General features: G+C 51.0%; 1 protein-coding gene across 1 annotated transcript; it reads right to left on the reverse strand.

The window, feature by feature from the left end:
• Positions 1 to 2,067: 2,067 nt before the first annotated feature.
• On the reverse strand, positions 2,068 to 20,944 carry LOC101122752 (zinc finger protein 316). The gene is made up of 8 exons (XM_042240684.2): positions 20,524 to 20,944; positions 20,100 to 20,213; positions 18,461 to 18,974; positions 11,858 to 12,003; positions 7,191 to 7,465; positions 6,696 to 6,927; positions 6,427 to 6,540; positions 2,068 to 5,661 (listed from the first exon to the last, which is right to left on the reverse strand). The coding sequence occupies exons 1-8, from the start codon at positions 20,717 to 20,719 to the stop codon at positions 4,745 to 4,747; spliced, it is 2,508 nt and encodes an 835-aa protein (XP_042096618.1). The 5' UTR covers positions 20,720 to 20,944; the 3' UTR covers positions 2,068 to 4,744.
• Positions 20,945 to 21,828: the final 884 nt, after the last annotated feature.

A 21,828-nucleotide genomic window follows, 5' to 3' on the forward strand; every position in this document is an offset into this window, starting at 1 on the left:
CCAAAGCACACAAAGGACCTTCCCGAGACACTTCTCTTTGACCTCCAACCTTCTTACCTACCAGGAAATTCATACCAGAGAGCAGCTGTCCCCTGCAAAGTGTATAGTAAGCCCTCCAGCCCCATCTCTGACGTGGTCCACTGCCTGGACTCTTCATAGCACAAGCCTCAAGCCCCATGAGTAGCAGGTGTGGGGCCAGGGCTTCATTCGGCTCTGGCACCAGTATTTCCACGTGGAAATTCAGTCTGTTAGTACATGACCGACTGCCAGGCAGCCTCCTCCAGCACCTGTCCTCTCTCATCAGTGGGCCTTCAAGAGGCAGCCAGCCTCTGCCTGCCACACGCCCATAGCAGTGACAGGCTAGGACAGGTAAGCCTCTGATGAGGGTTCCAACTTGACCCTGAGTGTGTGTGTCCTGAGTTGGGCAACCACTTTATCCACAGAATCATCCCGTGATGTGCAGCAGCACCGGGGCAGAGCCTTGGTTTATGGTGGCTTGGCCCACATTCAAGGTAGGTTCTCAGTGTGAGAGAGGCACCTCTGTGATCTGCTTCCTCCCTGCATGCAACGGACCAACCCTCTGAAAGGCCTTCTGGGGCTTCCCTGGTGGTGCCATGGTTAGGAATCTGCCTGCCAATGCAGGGGACATGGGTTCGAACCCTGGTCCAGGAAGATCATGTGCTGAGGAGCACCTAAATCTGTGCCACAACTACTGAAGCCCAGGTGCCCTAGAGCCCATGTTCTGCAACAAGAAGCAATGAGAAGCCCACACATGGCAACGAAGAGTAGCCCCCACTTGCTGCAACTAGGGAAAGTCTCTGCATAGCAACAAAGCCCCAGTGCAGCCACATATAAATAATAGTCAAATAATAGTCAAAAGAAGAAAAAAAAAACCTTAAAAAAATAAGTAAAAGTCCTTCTGTCAGATGCTACAAGCGATGTCCTAGTATATTCAAGATTTAAGGTACCCAGGAAAAGACCAGTCATGGCACAGGCCCTTTTGGGAAGAACAAAGGAAATGGGAATCTGTGTGTATGGCAAGGTCATCGGCTGGCCTGACACATTCGGAACATGCCCAGAGACCAACCCCTACACTTGTAAAGCTAAGAGCAGCCAGAAAAATAAGTTTTCTGTTCAGAGCAGTCGTCCTCTCAAACTTTAGCAGGCATAAGATTCCATCCCTGGAAATACTGATTCAACAGACTAGGGACAGGGCTCAGGGAGACAGCTGCTTCTGAAAAGATACTACATATAATTCTGCGGCTGAAAGGCCTTACTTTGAAAAGTACTGGTCTGGGGCAGATTTCAGCCTCTGAATCATAAATGTCTTTGCACATGTTCCTAGAAAGATACACATAAACAAATATTGCCCATCCCCCAACCCTGCCCAGACTTAGGGGGTCTTTGGAACTCAAATCAATACTCTTTACATGACCTGGACACATTAGGGATAGGCCATGTGGATAGGGCTCAGGTTTTCACTAGTACAGATAGCATTTCTCCTGATGCACCAAAGAAGCCCTAGAAAAACCCTCTTCCTGGCTCAACTTGCTTCACGGGCTGAGCCTCAAAGACCTATGGTACATCCCTGGTGGTCCAATGGTTAAGAATCTGCCTGCCAATTCAGAGGACACGGGTTCAGTCCCTGGTCTGGGAAGGGTTCACGTGCCTTGGATGCAACTAAGCCTGTGAGCCACAACTACTGAGCCTGCACGCTCTAGAGCCCATGGTCTGCAACAAGCAAAGCTACTGAAATGAGCCCATATACCACAGCTAGAGAGTAGCCCCCACCTGCTGCAACTAGAGAAAGCCATGCACAGCAGTGAAGACCCAGTGTAGCCAGTAATTAAAGAGAAGCCCTATCTTTAGCGGGGCCAGGGGGAAGAATCCATGCCAAGGAGTGAGGAGCTAAGAAGGGGGCAAGACTGAGGCTTAGGTGTTCCATGACTCTCAAAAACTCATTAAATGGAGGAAATTTGGGTCAGGAGGGCAGGAAGCAGAGGAGTTGGATTTGGTTTGAGGGCCCTAAGCAAGTCTTGAAAACTTCAAAGTACTCAAGAGAAAATAGTAATTACAATACTTTTAATTTGCAAGCTCAGGGCAGGGTCTAGATCTGGCTTTGAGGCTGAGCTGAGAACTGGTATTGCAGGCTGTGTGTTTCTCAGGCAGTGCTGAAGGGCAGAAGGATGGCTTCTTTAGGGGATTAAAAGGTAGCTACTACTGCCAAGGTGCCTCTCCTCACTCCCACATCTCCCTTGTGACAGTTGGCAGATTCTCCCAGTGCTTAAGGCTAAGAGAGGTCTTGGTGGGGCCAATTAGGTTGGAATCAAGTCAGTTCATCAGTTTACCTAAACAGTCTTTTCCCCAAATTTTCAAGCTCTTCCTTTAGAAATTCCTTTAGGCTGACAAATCTGGTTTCTTCCTAAGTTAGGCCAGACACAGGGCTGAGTTGTCAGAAGGCAACCGAGAACATAGGCCCTTGCTAATCCTGCTTGAGGTGAAAGGTTGTCCTGACCAGTGGCAGGAAAGTGTCTGTCCATGGCTGGCTGCTTCCATCACCTGGGCAATGCTGGACTCTGACCACAAAGAAATGAGTGGAAGATGAATAATGGAGTCGCAGGGTGATGGGGGAGGGATTCTGTGCAGAGCTTGGGAATATAGACAAGCACAGTTCCCTCTGGCTGCTGATCCCAAATGTTCCTGTTCTGGTCCCCCTTTGCTGGTGATGGAGATCCTAGAGAGTGAAGATGCAAAGTTTGATTTTGTTGGCCCTGGAACTCTCCTCTCAGGCCGGTTTTTCCCTTGCCTTGGCTTTGTCACTCATCCTGTACCTGGGCTTCACTGACATTGGGCTGCTCTGTCCCTGTCTGGGAGATGCCTCCAGAACCCTGGCTGAGACACTGGCAAGGAACTCAGGAGTGGTGTGAAGACAGAAGGAAACCCAGAATCCTAGCGTCTCTTGCCCTGTGTGAGATCGTGGGCAGGTTACTCAGTCTTTCCCAGTCTGTGTCCCCAGCTGCAAAAGGATGGAAAGCCTCAGATCTCTTTCAGTTCAAAAATGTGATGAGGGACTTCCCTGGTGGTTCAGTGGTTAAGGCTCTGTGCTTCCTATGCAAGGGGCACAGGTTTGATCTCTGCTCAGGGAACAAAGATCCTACATGCCAGAGAGCAAAAGATTAAATGAAATAAAGCCATTAAAAAAAAAAATGTAATGAGGCCTTCCTATCTGAACCTAAAGTGGCAAAGCCTAAGCCATAGGGCTCTCCCAGGGAGGCCCAAGAAGGGAACAAAGATCCAACACATCACAGGAGCTCTTGGGTCCTTCTCCTTCAGAAACAGGAAGTTCAGGTCAGCTGAGGGGTGCCGAGGTGGAGCCACCACTTGTTTGGTGCAACAGATTCAGTCCTGGAACTTCCCTGGTGGTCTACTGGTTAAGAATCCACCTTCCAATGGAGAGGATGCAGGTTCAATCCCTGGCCTGGGAACAAAGATCCTACATACCACAGGGCAACTAAACCTGCACCCCCAACTACTGAGCTCGTGTGCCACAACTAGACCCAATGCAGCCAAATAAATATTGAAAAGATTCAGTCCTAACTGCCTCTTCCTGATGACCTGTCCTCTCCAAGCAGATGCTTCCTTCCAGAGGCTACTATGAGGGTGAGTTGAGTTGTTGGACAAGATAGTCCTTTGTAAACCATAAAATGCAATATGATCCAAGATCTAACAGAAATGCCTACTTTTACTTCTCTCCTGCTGCCCTTTCACAAATGTGCTCTCTACCTGAATCCCTGATTCAAAAACAACTGAATGCCAGAGACTATAGTTTGTAAACTCAAATGACTACAGGAGGGGGCATCCCTGGCAATTCAGTGGCTAAGACTCAGTGCTCTCAATGCAGCAGGCTCGGGTTCGACCCCTGGTTGGGGAACTAGATCCTAAGACCACTAAGACCAGCCAAATAAATAAATACATATTTTTATGTATTAAAAATACATATTGTTTAAAAAGTGACTACAGGACTCCAACAGGTCATGTAAATGAGTAGAAAATGCCAGATGAAGAGGGCCTGCTTTGCCAGAAACAGCCATGACAAGTGGCAGCTGACACTGGTCAGGAAGTGCTGAGTTGGCAGGTGGGCTGAACTGAAGAGCCTGGGCTCCATTCAAAGGGGCCTCTAAGCTCCTGTCAACGGTGGTTTTGTGGGAGCTCAGGTCAAGTCGCCAATCTTTGGATTTTTTTCAAGAGGCCAGAAACTTGGTTTTCTGTGTGAAATAGCCTGATTTTTACATCTTAACAAATAATTCATAACACTTAAAAATGCTGGCTGGTCTAAAACTACATGTATTATAAAAGGCAGCTGGGAGACCAGATTCAGTACCTGGCCGTCAGTTTTTAACTTCTCCAGTCGTCAGTGGATAAAACAAAATTCTCCACCTCAGTCCTCTTACACCTAAGTTGAGAAACAGCCTTTCCCAGAGTGGAAGTCTAGTGGGGGTTCTTACCTCAGCCCTGACTCAACAAAGGGGGCTCTAGAATCTGGGACCACAGGAGACAAGGTCTCAGCAGATGAAACTAGTGAAGGCCTAAGATAAAATGGTCCTCACCTCCCACCCCCAGGTCCAGTGCCCTCTGGGAATTTTGTGACCTCCCTGGAGTTGCCTGAGTTTGAGGCCCCTGAGGCCATCTTGGGCCTCAGACAATGTCTACATCTTCACCCTTGGCCTTGTCACCCATGAAGCCATCACCCACACTCCTGGAATATCTCTGGGTAATGCTGGAAGCCCACGGGGGGATCCAGGTCCCCTCGGGCAGAGGCCAGGGGCACAGGCAGCCCACCGGCACCCCCACCCCTGCGCACCCCCGCCCCTGGACGATGGACCCACTGGTGCTTGGCCATGGCTGACTTCTGGCCAAAGCACCTGCCACACTGAGGACAGGCGAAGGGGCGCTCGCCGCTGTGGGTGCGCCGGTGGGCGGCCATCTCTGAGCTCTGCCGGAAGCAGCGCCCGCAGTCTGGGCACGGGTAGGGCTTCTCGCCGGTGTGGGTGCGCACGTGGCGCCGGAGGTCGGAGGCATGCGCGAAGGCGCGGCCACAGTGCGGGCAGGGGAAGGGGGTCTCCCCGCTGTGGACCCGCTGGTGCTGGTAGAGGGCGGAGCTCTGGCTGAAGCAGCGGCCGCAGTCAGCGCAGCGGTAGGGCTTCTCGCCCGTGTGGACCCGGAGGTGGGTGGTGAGCGCCGAGCGCTGCGTGAAGGCCCGGCCGCAGTCCGGGCAGCGGTGGGGCCGTTCCCCACGGTGGATGGCCCGGTGCTTGCTCAGAGAGGACGCCTGGCTGAAGCCCTTGCCACAGTCCGGGCAGCCGAAGGGCTTCTCGCCCGTGTGGGTGTAGAGATGCTCCACCAGGGTGGAGCGCCAGGCGAAACTCTTCCCGCACACGTAGCAGCCATGCCGCCGGTCGGCTCTGGGGACCGGGGGGTGGGCAGAGAGTGGCAGGCGACCCCGGCGAGGCACCTTCGGTGGCTGCTGCCAACCATAAGGAAAGCCAGCAGAGAGGGGTTTGAGAGCCGTCAGCCCGGGAAGCTGAGTGTCCACAGAAGGAATCTTCCCCAGTGCTTGCCTCCCTCCTCTTTGTCCTTTTTCTGCCTGATTTCCGGAAACTGCTGGGAGACAAGGGGAGAGCTCAGACCTCAGCTTATCCTGGTCCTTGATGCCCACACCCACTATGGGGTCAGAGAAGCCTCTTAGATACAGCTGCCTCTGGGACTCAGCTCGGTACAGGCAGGGAAGTTAGAAGTTACACTGTACCCTCAGTCGCACGGGACAGAAAGAAAAACTGTAGAGACAAAAAGAGAAGGAAGGACAGGGGCACAGTACATTCTGGGAGCTGGGGAAATGGGGGTAGGAGACGACAATTGAGCTAGATCACAGAGCATGAGTGGATGTTAAGTATGCAGCCAGCAGCGGGAACAGCACTGAGAGGCATGAAGGAGGCAGGCATTGCCAAGTTCAAAGGGGCTGGGCACAAGTGCAACAGGAGGACAGAATGAACCAAAGGAACAAAACAGTACCAGCCAAGAGAAAGGAGGCTGCAACAAAAATATAACAAAACCAAAGTGAACACAGGAGGTGGTGGAGGAGCTAGAGAACAGGCTAACAACAGGTGGGGTGATGTGGCGCTCAGAGGAACTTAGAGACCAGCTAGAGGTCAGGGGCTCAGGTTCAGAGGAGCTGGGGAGTGGAGAGGCAGGGATGCCTGGGTCACACTCTCAGGCCCTTTCTAGGCTGAATCCAGAAGCGAGGCAGGATCAGGCATAATTATAACCTTAGCTGGGAAAGCAATTCAGGCAAGAAACTGATGAGCAGGTAAGGAGCTGGCAGAGGGTAACATGATGGGTAGGACCCAGAGGAGGTCCCCACTACTTCACCTGTGTCTGCTTCTGTAAGACACTCTCCCATCTCAGGAGGCTCGGCATCTGGACGCCACAGTTCTGCCTCTTCCTCCACCCAGGAGATGAGGGCTGGCTTGGTGCCTCGGAAGCCTGGAGGGAAGGGGGAGAGAACGCAAAGCCCACGCTGCGGGGGAGGCCGCAGCCCAGGGTCCCGACTTCCTGGGCCCTCCCACTCCACGTGCAGGATCCAGAGGCTGGGCGGGGTGGATGGGGTTGTGAGCACAGGCGGGCGGGTGGGGCCTCACCGAGCGCGCCCAGGTGGCCATAGGTCTCCCGCATCACGTCCCGGTACAGGGCCCTCTGCGCGGGCCGCAGATACCCCCACTCCTCCGGGGAGAAGTACACGGCCACGTCCGCGAAGCTCACGGGCTCGGATGTCCCCCCCTGGGGCCTGACCCCGTTAGGTTCCCGCGCGGGGAGCGGGGCCGGGGGCGGCGCCATCGTAAATGCCATCCGGGCGGCGGGCCGGCGCCACCCCTACCCGCCGGGGTCCGCGGAGCCTCCGAGATCCAGAACGCTCCTCGGCCGGGCTCAAGAGTCAGGGCGCGGTCGGGAGGCCGGGAGAGCAGGAACGGCCCCTCGAGGGTCCACGGGGGTGGCTGAACACTGAGGGCAGGTGGCTGAAGGTGCTCTCCTAAGAGATGGCGGCCACGCGGCCCCACGCATTTCGCTCCCGCGCCATCGTGCCCGGATGACGCCACCCTGCTGTCTCCAGGTGGCTTTGTCTAAGAGCCCTCAGCCAACATGGCCGCGGCGGCTACAGGCGCCCGGGAAGGCGCCGCCACCGGCCCGGGCAGTGGGGGAGGCGTTCTCCAGCGCGGCGCCGGGCCTCGGAGGCGCGGCGGCCGGGCTTCCCCGGCGGGTCCCCGCGCCCGCCGGGCTGGAGGCCTCGCCGCGGCCCCGCCCAGACTTGGAGCAGAGACCTCCAGCCCCGACTCCGGCCCGCTCCGCGCAGTGATTTCAGACGTTAGGTTTCGTGGCTGGCCCATCGGTGGGTGACCGCACGCTTCCCGCACTGTCGAGAGTAAAAGAATGGAGCGGGAAAAAGAAACTTGATCGAGCTTTGAAATTGTGGGAACTTCAGTTTCAGGAGATCGTGGGGGCAGTCGGCGAAGGGTAGGATGAGGTCTTGAGAAAGGTCGGAAGGACCCTCTTTCTGTAAGCTTACCCCCTCCCCACGTACCCTTTAGGACGCCTCCCAAACATCCATTTAGCTCTAGCTCAAGGCGAGTTGGCAACCCACTCCAGTATTCTTGCCTGGAGAATCCCAGGGACGGGGGAGCCTGGTGGGCTGTCATCTATGGGGTCGCACAGAGTCGGACACGACTGAAGCGACTTAGCAGCAGCAGCAGCAAGGCGAGTTCCTTGAATTCCTGGTCCCAGAGCCACTTGCCACCGTGCCCTGGCATGGATGACCCACGAACACCTCGGATTTTGCAGGCTCAAGCTGAACTCATCCTTTACTTCCCTCTGCCTGCCGCCCCTGGGGTGTTGTCTTAGCAAATGGCACCAACTCTCTTCATCATTTTTACCTCCAAGCTCTCTCTCTCACTGGACACATTTACTGACTGCCTACTCAGTGCTTCCCACAAGCTTTCATAAATATACCCTGCCTAAGAAGCCTTGATATTTTTCCTTTGGCCAGATAAATCAATCACTGCATTTCACACACTTCATGGACAAGCGCTTCACATTTGCTGGTCTGGGGTCTTACTCTGGAGCTTTGGTCTGTTTGCCTCCTTCCTTCCAAAGGCCTCCCTGAGACCTTCGCAGACTCCTTGTATCTGGTGGCTGCTTTTCCCCAGGCCAGCTGGGCAAGTAAAGAACCGATCTCTGAACTTCCCTGGTGACTCAGTGGCTAAGACTCTGCACTGCCAGTGCAGGGGGACCGGGTTCCATCCCTGATCAGGGAACTAGATCCCACAGGCTGCAACTAGTTTGCATGCTGAAACTAAAGATCCCGCATGCTACCATGAAGATCGAAGATCCTTCGTGCTGCAACTAAGATTCAGCACAGCCAAAAAAAAAAAAATCTCAACAGAAGAAGGGAAGGGGAAGACATAAACTTGGGAGGGGTCAGCCTGGCTAAAGAGATAGGCTTGTTGGAGGGTGGCCAGTAGAGGACAAGGACTAAGGGCACAGAGTTAACTAGGGGCCCTAGTCCTCCTTGCCTCTCAGGCCCCCTGAAAGACAAAAAAGACAACAGAAAATTTCCATTAAGACTGAAGGCTTTTTGTCACCTGTCAGTGCCCAACCCCATCACACACAGACCCGGAAGAGAGCCCTGGGTAGTCCTGGACACTTGCAGGGGGGTCTGGACCCTCCTGGAGAAGAGCCTAGGGCAGAGTCTGCTCCCCTAGATGGGATTCTGAGGGCCACAGCACCAGGCTGGTGGGTCTGCTATGGCCTCTGGCTGCAGCACCTTGCACTGTGGGGACAGTAGTAAGACTCCTTGCCTGTGTGAGTCAGCAAATCGCATGAGAGGTACAGCACTAGCTGCAGGTGAAGGGTGCCTCTCCAGAGTGCACTGGGCCCGGACTACCGGGGCGGTCCAGTGGTTAGGACTCAGTGCTTCCACTGCAGGGGGTCTGGGTTCAACCCTTGGTCAGGAAACTAGATCCCGCATGCTGCAACAAAGACGTCACATGCCACAACTAAGACCTGGCACAGCCAAATAAAATAAATATTAAAAAAAAAAAGAGTGCCCTGGGCCAAGTTGAAGGTAAGGGTAAAGCATAATTGCACTCCGGCTGGGGATGAAGGTAAGTCGTCAGTGCCAGGTGTTGAAGCTGGGCACAGGCTGAGGGCCTGGGAAAACCCCGACTACAGGAAACCTTGGCCATAGGCTCAAAGACCACGTCAGTGTCTCTGACTCCAGGGCCTCATGACAACTTTTGCTGACCCCTTCCAAATGTATCACTTTTCTGAATGAGTGCTGGGAAACAGATTCAAAACTTACATTTTTCCCTGTTAACTCTCCAAGGTCTACTCATGTTCAGGCTGATAGAACCAAACTTCACTAAGAAGCATTCAGTGGGTACCCAGTCCCTGGAAGCCCCCTTCTAGACTGTGTTGGCCAGTTGAGGGCTTGCAGGTCAGGGACATTCCCACCCACTCCAGGGTCAACAGAGGAGATACTCTCAACCAGAGGAGCAGCTGTGATGGGACCAGGGACCTGAGAGACAGATAAACTGTCTCCATCCTAAACTTTTATTTTTTGGCCATGCTGTGGGACATGCCTTGGGAGCACAAAATCTTAACCACGAGACTTCCAGGGAAGTCTCAAACTGCCTCCCTCTTAAACTTGAATTCACACACAGCCACTGACCTTTGGATGATTCATAAAGTATGACCTAATCATGGGACCACTTGGATGCTTCAGAGCCAATTAAGTGAGAAAGAGAAGGTCAAGATTGCAATATCCAGTGGGTGTCATAAATTCAGATCAGCAAAAACTAGTAAGGTCAGCGGTAAAGAACATGCAGAGGGTGTTTCTTACTCAACAAACATTTTTCCCTTCAGCTGGAACTGGGACATCGATTCTACTTTTCATCTTTCTGGCTTGCCTTCAGACTTCCTACTCCTGGGAAGACTACCTGTATGGACTTCCCTGGTGGTCCAGTGGTTAAGAATCTGCCTTACAATGCAGGGGACTCAGGTTTAATCATTGATTGGAGAACTAAGGTCCCACAAGCCTTGAAGCAACTAAGCCCCCTGAGTCACAACCACTGAGCCTGTGAGCTACAACTAGAGTCCATGTGATCCCTTTGCCAAAACTAAGACCCAGAGCACCCAAATAAAATAAACATTTAAAAGAGAGGCATGCACTGGGCCAAGTTGTAAGTAAAGGCAAACCATGATTGCACTCGGTGGCGTGGGGATGAAGGTGCAGCCTGAGGGCACCTTTGCATTCATTTAATGAAAATGTATTGGGCACCTCGGGCTTCCATGGTGGCTCAGACAGTAAAGAATATGCCTGCAAAGTGGGAGACCTGGGTTCAATCCCTGGTTTGGGAAGATCCCCTGGAGGAGGGCACAACACGCTGGTCCAGTATTCTTGCCTGGAGAATCTCCATGGACAGAGGAACCTGTCAGAGTGAGGTCACAAAGAGTCAGACACGACTGAGCGACTAAGCACACAGCACACTGGGCACCTCATATATGCCAGGCATTGTTCTAGGTGTTTTAAGAGAGATTCCAGGTAGGAGCTTTGCTGGCAAAGGTGCAGAGAGGACTTCTGGGCAGACTGTGCTCAGGGCTAGAGATGGACACAGAGCCACAGTTTGGAGACTTCCAGTACAGGGCAGAAAAGCTCCAGAAGAAATTTCTTTACTCTCTTTCTTTCCTTCTTCTTTTATAAATTTGTATTGGGAGTATAGTTGATTTACAGTGTTGTTAGTTTCAGGTGTACAGCCAAGTGAATCAGTTACGTGTACATTGATTCTTCTTTAGATTCTTTTCCCATATAGATCATTAGAGTATTGAGTAGAGTTCCCTAAGCTCTATAGTAGGTCCCTATTAGTTATTTATTTTATTTTTAAATTTTTATTTATTGATTTGATTGTGTTGCATCTTTGTTGATGGGAGGGCTTTTCTCCAGTTTCAGTGAGTGGTGGTTACTCTCTAGTTGCAGTGCCAGGGCTTCTCAGTGCGGTGGCCTCTCTTGTTGCAGAGCACAAGCTCTAGAGCGAGCAGGCTTCAGTAGTTGTGACACCTGCGCTTAGCTGCTCCTCGGCACGTGGGATCTCCCCAGACCAGGACTGAACTCATGTCTCCTGCATTGACAGGCAGATTCTTTACCACTGAGCCACCAGGGAAGCTCTAGTTATCTATTTAATATATATAGTAGTGTGTATTTGTCAATACCAATCTCCCAATTCATCCCTCTCCTAAGAAATTTCTTGAAGACAGCATCTGAGGAAGGCAGTGAAGGGTGTGAGAGTTGGAGGGTAGTGTGTAACAGACAGAACAGCAAGAACAAAGACTCATTAAGCTAGAAGCATGTCCAAAATACAAAGATTCTACTTGGCAGGAGCCAATGAGATGGCGTGCTGGTACAGAAAGAGGAAGATGTTGAGTGTTACGGGCCTTGAAGACCAGTACAGGTTCTTTAGTTTTTGCACAAGTCTTGCGGAGCCAGTATTGGTATCTGACAGTGGAGGGTAACTCATGAATTTCAGTCAGACTGATCTGGCGAGGATCCCGGGAACCAATTATCATGAGGCAGGAGTGGAGTCAGACACCCAGCCCGGCTCTGGCTCTTCCCACCCACTGCCTTCCCTTCTCGGAGATCCGGGACGCTGGGCGTCACCGAACGCGCCCAGGTGCAGGTTTTTCACCGCAGACACCCCACTCCTCGGGGAAGAAATATAGGGCCACTTTCACGATGCCCGCGGCCTTCTCCCACCTTCTTCCCGCCGGGTCTTCACCGACACCTCTGGGCGCCCAGATCGGGAGCCGGGGGTGGACTCTAGAGACTCGGCCTCCGATGCAGGGTGGGGGTGGGTCCCTCCAGGCCCAGGCGACCGGAAGTAGCTTGTAGTGGGACCCCCTCTAGGACGGCGGGTAACGGCCCGTTAACCGAACTCATTGGTCCGTGGGTCGAGAAATGAAGGCTCCCTCAGAAGAGGCGGTGGCACTCTACCGTCCATTTTAGAGAAAGGCATTGATATCTGGTTTATTCCCCCCTCGAGTTGTCTTCTCTTGCTGTTCTGCCGGTGGCCTTGCAAGGGCCTCTTGCCCATAGTTAAGATGGCCGCAGCTGCTTCGGCGTCCGCGCTCATATCTGGCGGGTGAAAGGTGAGGCGGGTGCGCGGGTGCGCGGTGGCGAGGAAGAGTGGCCACAGGGCCAGGAATAAGGGGCGATACGAACAAATGTCCCCTTCTCAATCCGCGAAAGAAGGCCCATTCAGTGGCCTGGTGTTTAAAAAAATTTTTTTAACAAACTATTTCTCATATTTTTGTTTATTTTTCATTTAGAAGGTTACAGCAGAATATTCAGTGAATGTCCTCTCCCCTAGCCCCCACCATACCTCTACTAACGGTTTCTTAAATATTCCTACACTGATTGTCTACGCCCTGCAGAGACATCTATCATTTTCACACATTTACTGTATCTTACTGAGGGCACTGGGACGCATGCTTCTCAGTGCCTTAGAGTTCAGGCATTTTACAGAAGAGGAAACTGAAGCCCAGTTAAGACCCAAGGTCTGGCAGTGTGTTAGTGACTGGGTCTTCAGACTCCTAATCCAGCCTTTCCTCCTGGCGCTGCCTCCTTCAGACGCCTTCCAGAAATGCAACAGTAACGTTTCGAATTTACGGGCCCCTGCCATCTCTGGGGTCGCACAGAGTCGGATACAACTGAAGCGACTTAACAGCAGCAGCTGACATTGTGAAAACGAACTGGATTCTCAAGTTATTAAGTTATGTTTGAAGTAAAAAAAAGATTAAAAAAAAGTTTTAAAATGTGAGATGAATTAAGGGATGACAGGACTCATTTGCTTTCAATGCTCCATCTCAGTGTGCCTCCAATTCCAAGCTCTCCTAACAGAACAGTGGCCAATTATACAAGAACTGCAGTTGGTTCTGTGAAGTGAGTAAGACATCAATAATATTAGCTTACCTTGATCGATCACTTACTATTAATACATGCCAGACTCTGTTCTAAGTGCATTTGCCTGTTAACTCATTTAATCCCTCAGAACACTTCAGAGATAAGTACCCTTCTGGATCAGTAGACCACAGCCCCGGGGAATGACCTTACTGCAGGCCACACAGCTAGTGAGTGTTCTGACTCCAGAACCCATGACATCATGGGTTACTGAAGACACAATCTCAGCAACCTGAGAGAGGTGGGATTTTAGGCCAGGTCACGAAGATGCAGTTGTATGTGGGGTAGGACAAGAAGCAGGGACCTGGAAGTCAGAAATACTGCTTCTGGTCACCTATGCCATTCCACTGTTGTTCTGTAGTCACCAAGTCATGTCTGACTCTTTGTGACGCCATGCACCTTAGCACACCAGGCTCCTCTATCCATGGGATTTCCCAGAAAGAATAATGGAGTGGGTATGTGATTCCATTCTGTTGCATTAAATGTAGAGAGAAGAAATTAAAATGATGAGCTCTAAATATTTTTTTTTTATTTCAACATCCTAGAATTCGAAGTCAAGTGGGCCTTAGGAAGCATCACTACGAACAAAACTAGTGGAGGTGGTGGAATTCCAGTTGAGCTATTTCAAAGCCTAAAAGATGATGCTGTGAAAGTGCTGCACTCAATATGCCATCAAATGTGGAAAACTCAGCAGTGGCCATGGGACTGGAAAAGATCAGTTTTCATTCCAATCCCAAAGAAAAGCAATGCCAAAAAATATTCAAACTACCCCACAATTGCACTCATCTCACACGCTAGCACAGTAATGCTCAAAATTCTCCAAGCCAGGCTTCAACAGTACGTGAACTGTGAACGTCCAGATGTTTAAGCTGGATTTAGAAAAGGCAGAGGAACCAGAGATCAAATTGCCAACATCTGTTGAATCATAGAAAAAGCAAGAGTTCCAGAAAGAGATGTTTCTGCTTTGTTGACTATGCCAAAGCCTTTGACTGTGTGGATCACAACAAACTGTGAAAAATTCTTAGAGATGGGAATACCAGACCACCTGACCTGCCTCCTGAGAAATCTGTATGCAGGTCACGAAGCAACATTTAGAACTGGACATGGAACAACAGACTGGGTCCAAATCGGGAAAGGAGTACATCAAGGCTGTATATTGTCACCTTGCTTATTTAACTTATATGCAGAGTACATCATGAGAAATGCTGGGCTGGATGAAGCACAAACTGGAATCAAGATTGTCGGGAGAAATATCAATAACCTCAGATATGCAGATGACACCACCCTTATGGCAGAAAGTGAAGAAGAAATAAAGAGCCTCTTGATGAAAGTGACAGAGGAGAATGAAAAAACTGACTTAAAACTCAACATTCAGAAAACTAAAATCATGGCATCTGATCTCGTCACTTCATGGCAAATAGATGGGGAAACAGTGAAAACAGTAGCTGACTTTATTTGGGGGGGCTCCAAAATCACTGTAGATGGTGATTGCAGCCATGAAATTAAAAGATGCTTGCTCCTTGGAAGAAAAACTATGACCAAACTAGACAACATATTAAAAAACTGAGACATTACTTTGCCAACAAAGGTCCGTCTGGTCAAAGCTACAGTAATCATGTATAGATGTGAGAGTTGGACTATAAGGAAAGCTGAGTGCCGAAGAATTGATGCTTTTGAACTGTGGTGTTGGAGAAGACTCTTGAGAATTTCTTGGACTGCAAGATCAAACAAGTCCCTCCTAAAGGAAATCAGTCCTGAATCTTCATTGGAAGGAGTAATGCTGAAGCTGAAGCGCCAATACTTTGGCCACCTGATGTGAAGAACTGACTCATTGGAAAAGACCCTGATGCCAGGAAAGATTGAAGGTGGGAGGAGAAGGGGATGACAGAGGATGAGATGGTTGGATGGTATCGCTGACTCCATGGACATGAGTTTGAATAAACTCTGGGAGTTGGTGATGGACAGGGAAGCCTGGTGTGCTACAGTCCATGGGGTCACAAAGAGTCAAACACAACTGAGTAACTGAACTGACAAATTTTTTAATTAATTTATTCTTTAATTGAAAGATAATTGCTTTACAGAATTTTGTTGTTTTCTATCAAACATCAACATTGACTCTAAATATTAAAAGTACATAATAGAAAAAATGAAAGTTGCTCAGTTGTGTCCAACTGTTTTCAACCCCGTGGACTGTGTAGTCCATAGAATTTGCCAGGCCAGAATACTGGAGTGGGTAGCCTAGCCCTTCTCCAGGGTATCTTCCTGACCCGGGAATCGAATCAGGGTTTCCTGCATTGCAGGTGGATTGTTTACCAAAAGTACATAATAGGGTTGTGTTTAGGGGTCAAATCATGGGAAATGAGTATGTCGTTTGAGTGCTTGGGAGTTATGGTACATGTTCAGATGGGAGAGCGTCTGTCTACAATGCGGAAGACCTGGGTTCGATCCCTGGGTCGGGAAGATCCTCTGGAGAAGGAAATGGCAATCCACTCCAGTGCTATTGCCTGGAAAATCTCATGGACAGAGGAGCCTGATAGGTTACAATCCATGGGGTCGCAAAGAGTCGGACTCGACTGAGCGACTTCACTTTCACTTTCACTTTCAATTGCTTAGTAGATATGTGTTAACTGGATAAACGAGAAAGAGTAGACAGCACTTGCTCTGTGCCAAGTGCTGACCTGGGCAGTTCTGCGTGACACATTATGTCTGGTTCTGCTCCCCTCTCGGTGGCTCCTCCTCTCAGTTCTCCCCCTGCCCCCCATAACTCACCTCATCCAGTACTGGTCACCCCTGGACCTTCACACCTGCCCTAGTGCTTGGGCTCCCTGGCTGCAGCTCTCTACGCTTGAAACCTCTGGGGCTTACTTGTTCACAGCTCATGTTGGTCAGTTCACTGAACCATGCAGGTTCTATGACAGAAGTCTCTCAGGAGTACCTTTCTTTCCAAGGTCAGCAGACAAGGGCAACTGCAAAAAAAAAAAAAAAAAAAGTCTTGCTTTCTAGCTTGGTCCCACTACTGACTGTTTCTACCTGGGAGCAGATGCCCAGTAGATTTCCCATGTCTCATGCCCAGGCTCCTCTCATGGGTCACACTGCACACTGTTTGACAAAGACATATATATATATTAATTTGGCTGGGCCACAGGGCATGTGGGATCTTAGTTCCCTGACCGGGGATCAATCCCTCAGCCCCTGCATTGGAAAGTTGGAGTCTTAACCACTGGACCACCAGGGAAGTCCAGACAAAGACATTTTCTGACAGTTTCTGACAGCAGGAACTCGCTCCTACTGAGTACAGGGACTTTCTATGGCTCCTCAGTGCCTACAGGGTGAACCTCAAGATCCCCCACTAGGATCTGTGGTCCTCCCAGATAGGTTCCACTTCTTGGCTGCATCTGGTATCCATTATTCTTTACTTTCAGTCTTTATGTTTCAATCAAGTGGAGCTGCTGATCATTCCCTATACATGCCCATCCTGGTTGAAATCTTTCTCATCCTTCAAGGACAGTTGAAGTACCTCCTCTAGGAAGACTTCCTTGATTCAGAAGACCTGCCCATGTCTCCTCTTGGTCCTGCTCACGTACTATTTTGTATTGTGTTTGAATAACAACAATAACCAATGTTTGTTAAACTATAATGTACAAGGCGTCATCCTGTATTATCTCATTTAATCGTTACATCAGTCTTTTGAGGTAGATGCTATTATTATCCAGGTTTTATAGATGAAGATAGTAAGGTATATAGAGGTGACTTGGAGCAAGAAGTGACTTGCCTAAGTTTACAGTTACAAAGCAGCTGAGTCAGGATCTGAAGGCAGACAGTCTGACTCCAGAGCCCATGCTTCTAACCTCCACTCCACACTGTGTCCATCTTTTATCCTTTCTGGGAAATAAGCCTCCATCCCTACTTCCTCTGCCTGAAAAATCTCACTACAACCATTTCTTACATAATGCTGTAGGAAGCACAACCACTCCTTTTCTTCCAAGTTGTATTTCCTGGTATATCACCAACCAGGATGGTGGTGCCTCTGGACTCCTCCATTACAGCCCCAATCAATCTTTTGAATGTTGGTCCTGAGTCAGTGTGTCCCTGGAGCCCTACACAAAATTCCACAGATGGTGTTGCAGAATGAGGGAAATTAGTTTTCCTCATCTTGGGAGTCCTTTATCACCAGGCAGTGTCTCCAACAGAAGTCATTCAATATGATCACTGAATGTTGACTTTTTTCCTCTTTTAAGACCTTTTTCTTTATTTAGATCATTTTTAAAGTCTTTATTGAATTTGTTATAACACTGCTTGTTTTATATTTTGGGTTTTTGGCCACAAGGCATGTGGGATTTTAGTTCCCCCACCAGGAATTGAACCCTAGTCCCCTGCATTGGAGGGCAAAGTCTTTACCACTGGACCACCAGGGAAGTCCCTTGACTGCCCTTTCTCAGTGAAAGGTCTCTAGCTATGGTGGGGCTCTCACTTTCCTGCTGAGACTGCCCAACGGGCAAGGCTGGCTCCTCACTTCACTCTTACCTGAGGCCCTGATCTGTGTTCTGCCCAGATCTGACTGCTCATAGGAAGTAGTAGAAATATGTGGGCAGTGCCAGTTTCCAGCTTTGCGGCCTTGTAGCAGTGAAACTTGGAGCCCTGGGTGACTCATCTGGAAACACAGCTATTGATACTCATCCCTGCCTCCTTAGCAGACTTCTTTTCATGATCTGAAGTGGAAAATATCAATAGTCATTTTCACTCTTTCAACAAATGTTTATTGCACATTTACTTTGCCACACATATTATCTTGTTACAATGTCGGTCTTCAGTAACCCTTTGAGGTAGATATTATTGACCCTCATTTTACAGATGAGGGAGCTGAGGCTCAGGGAGGGAGGGTGACTTACCAGCTGTGCCTTGAGAGCAAGCTACAGACATGAGGTCTGCATCTGGTGCTTCTGTGCACTTCCCACCCATTTCACTGCCTGGGCCTCCTGATGGTTGAGTGACCTAGGGCTTGACCAGGCCCTCCATCTGAGGCCTCCTTCTCAGCCTTAGTCCCCCTCGGCATTTACCTCTGCTGCAGATAAGCAGTGGGGATTTTTGTAGACAGTTTTGATCTTAGTTGCACCTGCCACTGAGATAACACTTTGAGAAAAGTCCAGCATCTCACTCTCTTCGTTGTTGTTTTTTTTTTTTTTTTAAGAAAGATGGGGGGAGAGGGGGTATCGAGTTTGATCTATTTGAATCTTTACAGGCACTTCTCTTTTTACAAGCTTGGAAACTTGAGGGATCCTTGAGGAAAGCCCAAGGGATGAACTGTGGGTCCCAAAGCCCTGACTCAGGAGCCTCCCTTGGGACCCAGTGAGTCCTCAGCGCCGAGGTCAGGCTCAAACCCTGCCAGCGGAAGCCGCTCACCCGCACTCCTCAAAGATGTCCGGGTAGTGCCGGAATAGCACCGGAGGGTCCCGGTCACCTCGGACCGGGGCCCGAGGCACAGCCCGGATCCCAGGCCTCCGGCCCCGCCGCCCCCCAGAGCAGGAGCGGTGGATCCACTGGTGAGCTTCCACGGCGAACTTCCTCTTGAAGCGCATGCCACACTCGGGGCAGGGGAACGGCCGTTCACCCGAGTGCATGCGCCGGTGGCTGACCAGCAGCGAGGGGTAGGTGAAGCGCCGGCCGCAGTCTGCACACACGTGGCGCCGCTGGCTGGCCTGAGCATCCGCGCTGGGTACAGGGGCCGGGGGCTGAGCACCTGCACCCTGGTCCCAGACAGCTTGTCTGGGTGGCTGTGCTCTGGCTGAGGTTTTGCTGACGGTCGTGCCAGGGTTGTGTTTAAGCTCCTCAGGCCTCTCCTTCCCAGGAGCCTTTCTCGGTGCTTTGGCTCCTAGTCCTGCTTCAGGTTCCTCTTCCTTTTTGTTGGGGGTAGCTCCTAGGAAACAGGAATCAAGTTCCTTTTAAAAAACACATTTGCTTATATTGTCTTAGGTTATAGGATGCTTTTCCTCAGGGAAGTGCCAGAAAAGTACTGCCCAGCGAGTAACACCGGCTTTGAAAAACCATACTGCTACTGCTAACTCACTTCAGTCGTGTCTGACTCTGTGCGACCCCATAGACGGCAGCCCACCAGGCTCCCCGGTCCCTGGGATTCTCCAGGCAAGAACACTGGAGTGGGTTGCCATTGCCTTCTCCAATGCGACAGTGAAAAGTGAAAGTGAAGTCGCTCAGTTGTGTCCAACCCTTAGCGACCCATAAGCAGGGTTCAAATCTCTTAGGTGGACCTTGGTTCCCCATGTGTCAAATGGGAATCATAATGCTTTCTTTACTTCACAGGGTTGTTGGGAGGATTACATGTGTAGAAGCATCACTTAGTAAATGCTTAATAAGCAGTAGCTATTATTTTTATGGTTCCTCAATTTTTTTGCTAGGATTAAGGCATTTACAGAGGAGGAAAGACATTTGCTGATGAGCATTCTGGTGAGGGCCAGTGGGGAGTGAAGAGCCAAGCTGTCAATTACTGGGTATTTTCTCTTGTGCCACTTTGCTTTGCTTGAGGAATGTAAAAGGCAGACCTGAAGCTGTTTTCATTCTTCTATGCTAAGTTGCTTCGGTTGTGTCCAACTCTGAGACCCCATGGACTGTAGCCCACCAGGCTCCTCTGCCCATGGGTTTCTCCAGGCAAGAATACTGGAGTGGGTGGCCATTTCCTCATCTAGGGGATCTTCCCCACTCAGGGATCCAACCCCTGTCTCTTGTGTCTCCTGTATTGGCAGGCAGGTTCTTTACCTCTTAGGGAGTTTTAGTTGTTCCTGAAAATGAGAGAATGAGCACCATTTCTAGGACAGGGAGGCTGGGCTCCTGATTCTTATTCTGGTCTCAAGTTGTCTCAAGTTCTGAAAACTTTGTATCAGGTCTGCCTTTTTTCCTTAGGTAGTATCCAACATCGGTTGGCTCTTTCATTCCTTTAGGGGTGCCGGAGGTGGGGATCTGAAAGGAAACACTGCTAGACAGGAAGCTCTGGAACGCCAGGCAGGGAAGACCTGGGACCATCCCTCACCTCTCAGAGCTCCTCCCAGGCTTTCCCCCTCCTCAGGATCCTGGGCGGCGGGGCTCCAAGCCTCACTCTCCTGTTCCATCCAAGAGATGAGGGCTGGTTTGGGGCCTGGGAATCCTGGGAGAGAACAGGGATCATGGTGCTGGCTTGAGGCTGCCCTGGGAAGACGGCGCCCCCCGCGTCAGGGTGAGGGCATCTCCTCAAAGTTTAGGCTCAACCTGGACTGGGTCTCCAGTGCGCCTTCCAGAAGGAAGCAGATGTGGGATGCAAGGATTCCCGTGGGGTTACCTGAAACGTTAGGGATGGGAGGTGGCAGGTGCTGTTTGTGGGATAGGGCGGGATTAAGGCTTACAATCCTCCAAGTCCTTATTTGATCTCCCCTGTGAACCCCAGTGAAGCAGGAGGGGGCTCTGACCCGGGGCCTCACCGAGCGCGCCCAGGTGGCCGTAGGTCTCCCGCATCACGTCCCGGTACAGGGCCCTCTGCGCGGGCCGCAGACACCCCCACTCCTCCGGGGAGAAGTACACGGCCACGTCCGCGAACCTCACGGCCAAGGGCTTCTTGCAACCAGGCCCGGTCTCCCCCGGTCTCAGCACCAGGAGCGGGGCCGGGGGCGGCGCCATGGGGCCTCCCAGCCCCGAGCAGCGGCCGCCTGGTCCCCGCGCCCGGCCTCAGCTCTCGTCGTCCACAAGAAGGGCTCCCAAGCCCGAGGCCCCGCCCAGCCTCGGCTTCCGTACGCAGCCAAGGGAACCGAAGTAGCAGGGCTGGGATTCGGGATTCTGATGGGACAAATAGACCGCCTCGGTGTTTATTCACTTCATGGCAGCTTGGACACAGACACCAGAGTTAAGAGACCCGGAAGGTGCCTCCAGAAAATATGGCGACACCGTGGCTTCAATTCTGTCTGCCTTTAAGGGCGCCGTCCTTTGACCGTATCAAACATGGCGTCCGTCTGGCTTCTCATCTTTCACTTGCCCTTAAATACAATGGCTCTGCAGGTGGACTTGTAAGGGACTGGAAGGCAAAGGGTAGTTTTCTTGCCTTCAAGAAAGATGGAAGGCCCCGGGCCTTCTAGCACTCTCCCTGCCCGCGTCGCATGGCGGCGGGTGATTGGCCGCGACAGCAGGAAGCGGCTGAGCCGCGAGACCGGTGTTTGGGGGGCGTTTCCGCCCGGAAGTTTCGATGAGCCGGATGTGGAACCCACCAAGGACCTCGGCGTTTGTTGGGTCCTGGACTGTGTCCCAACGGCCCCAACACCTCCCGACCGCGGATCCGGAAGCGGGTCCTGGCTCCTGCGGAAAGACGCACACACCTGTCCTAACCCGGGGTCGCCGACGTAGAGACCTCGTACAGGTTTACTCTCTTCCCCGCCGCGGCGCCCACCCGACTCCGACTCGACTTAGGAAGGTGCTTGGTGAAGCTGGAATTAGGAAGTTTTAAATTATCTGTGTGTGTGTATTTAACTGGAGAAAAATTGCGTTATAATGTGTTGGGTTTTGCTGTGCAATAAGGGCTATCAGCCATAAATATATATATATATAATCTCCCTCTTGAGCATTCTCCCACCCTAAATTTCGGTTCAGGTTTTTCCGAAATAATTAATATGCATGGCTTTTAAAAATTAATACAATGACTTCCCTGGTGGTGCACTGGTTAAGGCTTCCTGCTCCTAATGCAAGGGGGCCCAGGTTGGATCCCTGGTTGGGAAACTAAGATCCTGCCTGTGTCATGG

Source organism: Ovis aries, chromosome 24 (assembly GCF_016772045.2).
Source record: "Ovis aries strain OAR_USU_Benz2616 breed Rambouillet chromosome 24, ARS-UI_Ramb_v3.0, whole genome shotgun sequence".
Classification (NCBI taxonomy): Eukaryota; Metazoa; Chordata; class Mammalia; order Artiodactyla; family Bovidae; genus Ovis; species Ovis aries.

What these genes read in the sequence shown, in the direction of transcription:
- LOC101122752 (XM_042240684.2), bottom strand. Translation starts at nt 20,719, where the DNA reads ATGGCGCCGCCCCCGGCCCCGCTCCTGGTGCTGAGACCGGGGGAGACC. An exon ending in GAAGACCCGGCGGGAAGAAG is followed by an intron (nt 7,466 to 11,857) that starts GTGGGAGAAGGC and finishes TACTCTCGACAG; the next exon opens with TGCGGGAAGCGTGCGGTCAC. An exon ending in TGGCCACCTGGGCGCGCTCG is followed by an intron (nt 6,541 to 6,695) that starts GTGAGGCCCCAC and finishes CCTTCCCTCCAG; the next exon opens with GCTTCCGAGGCACCAAGCCA.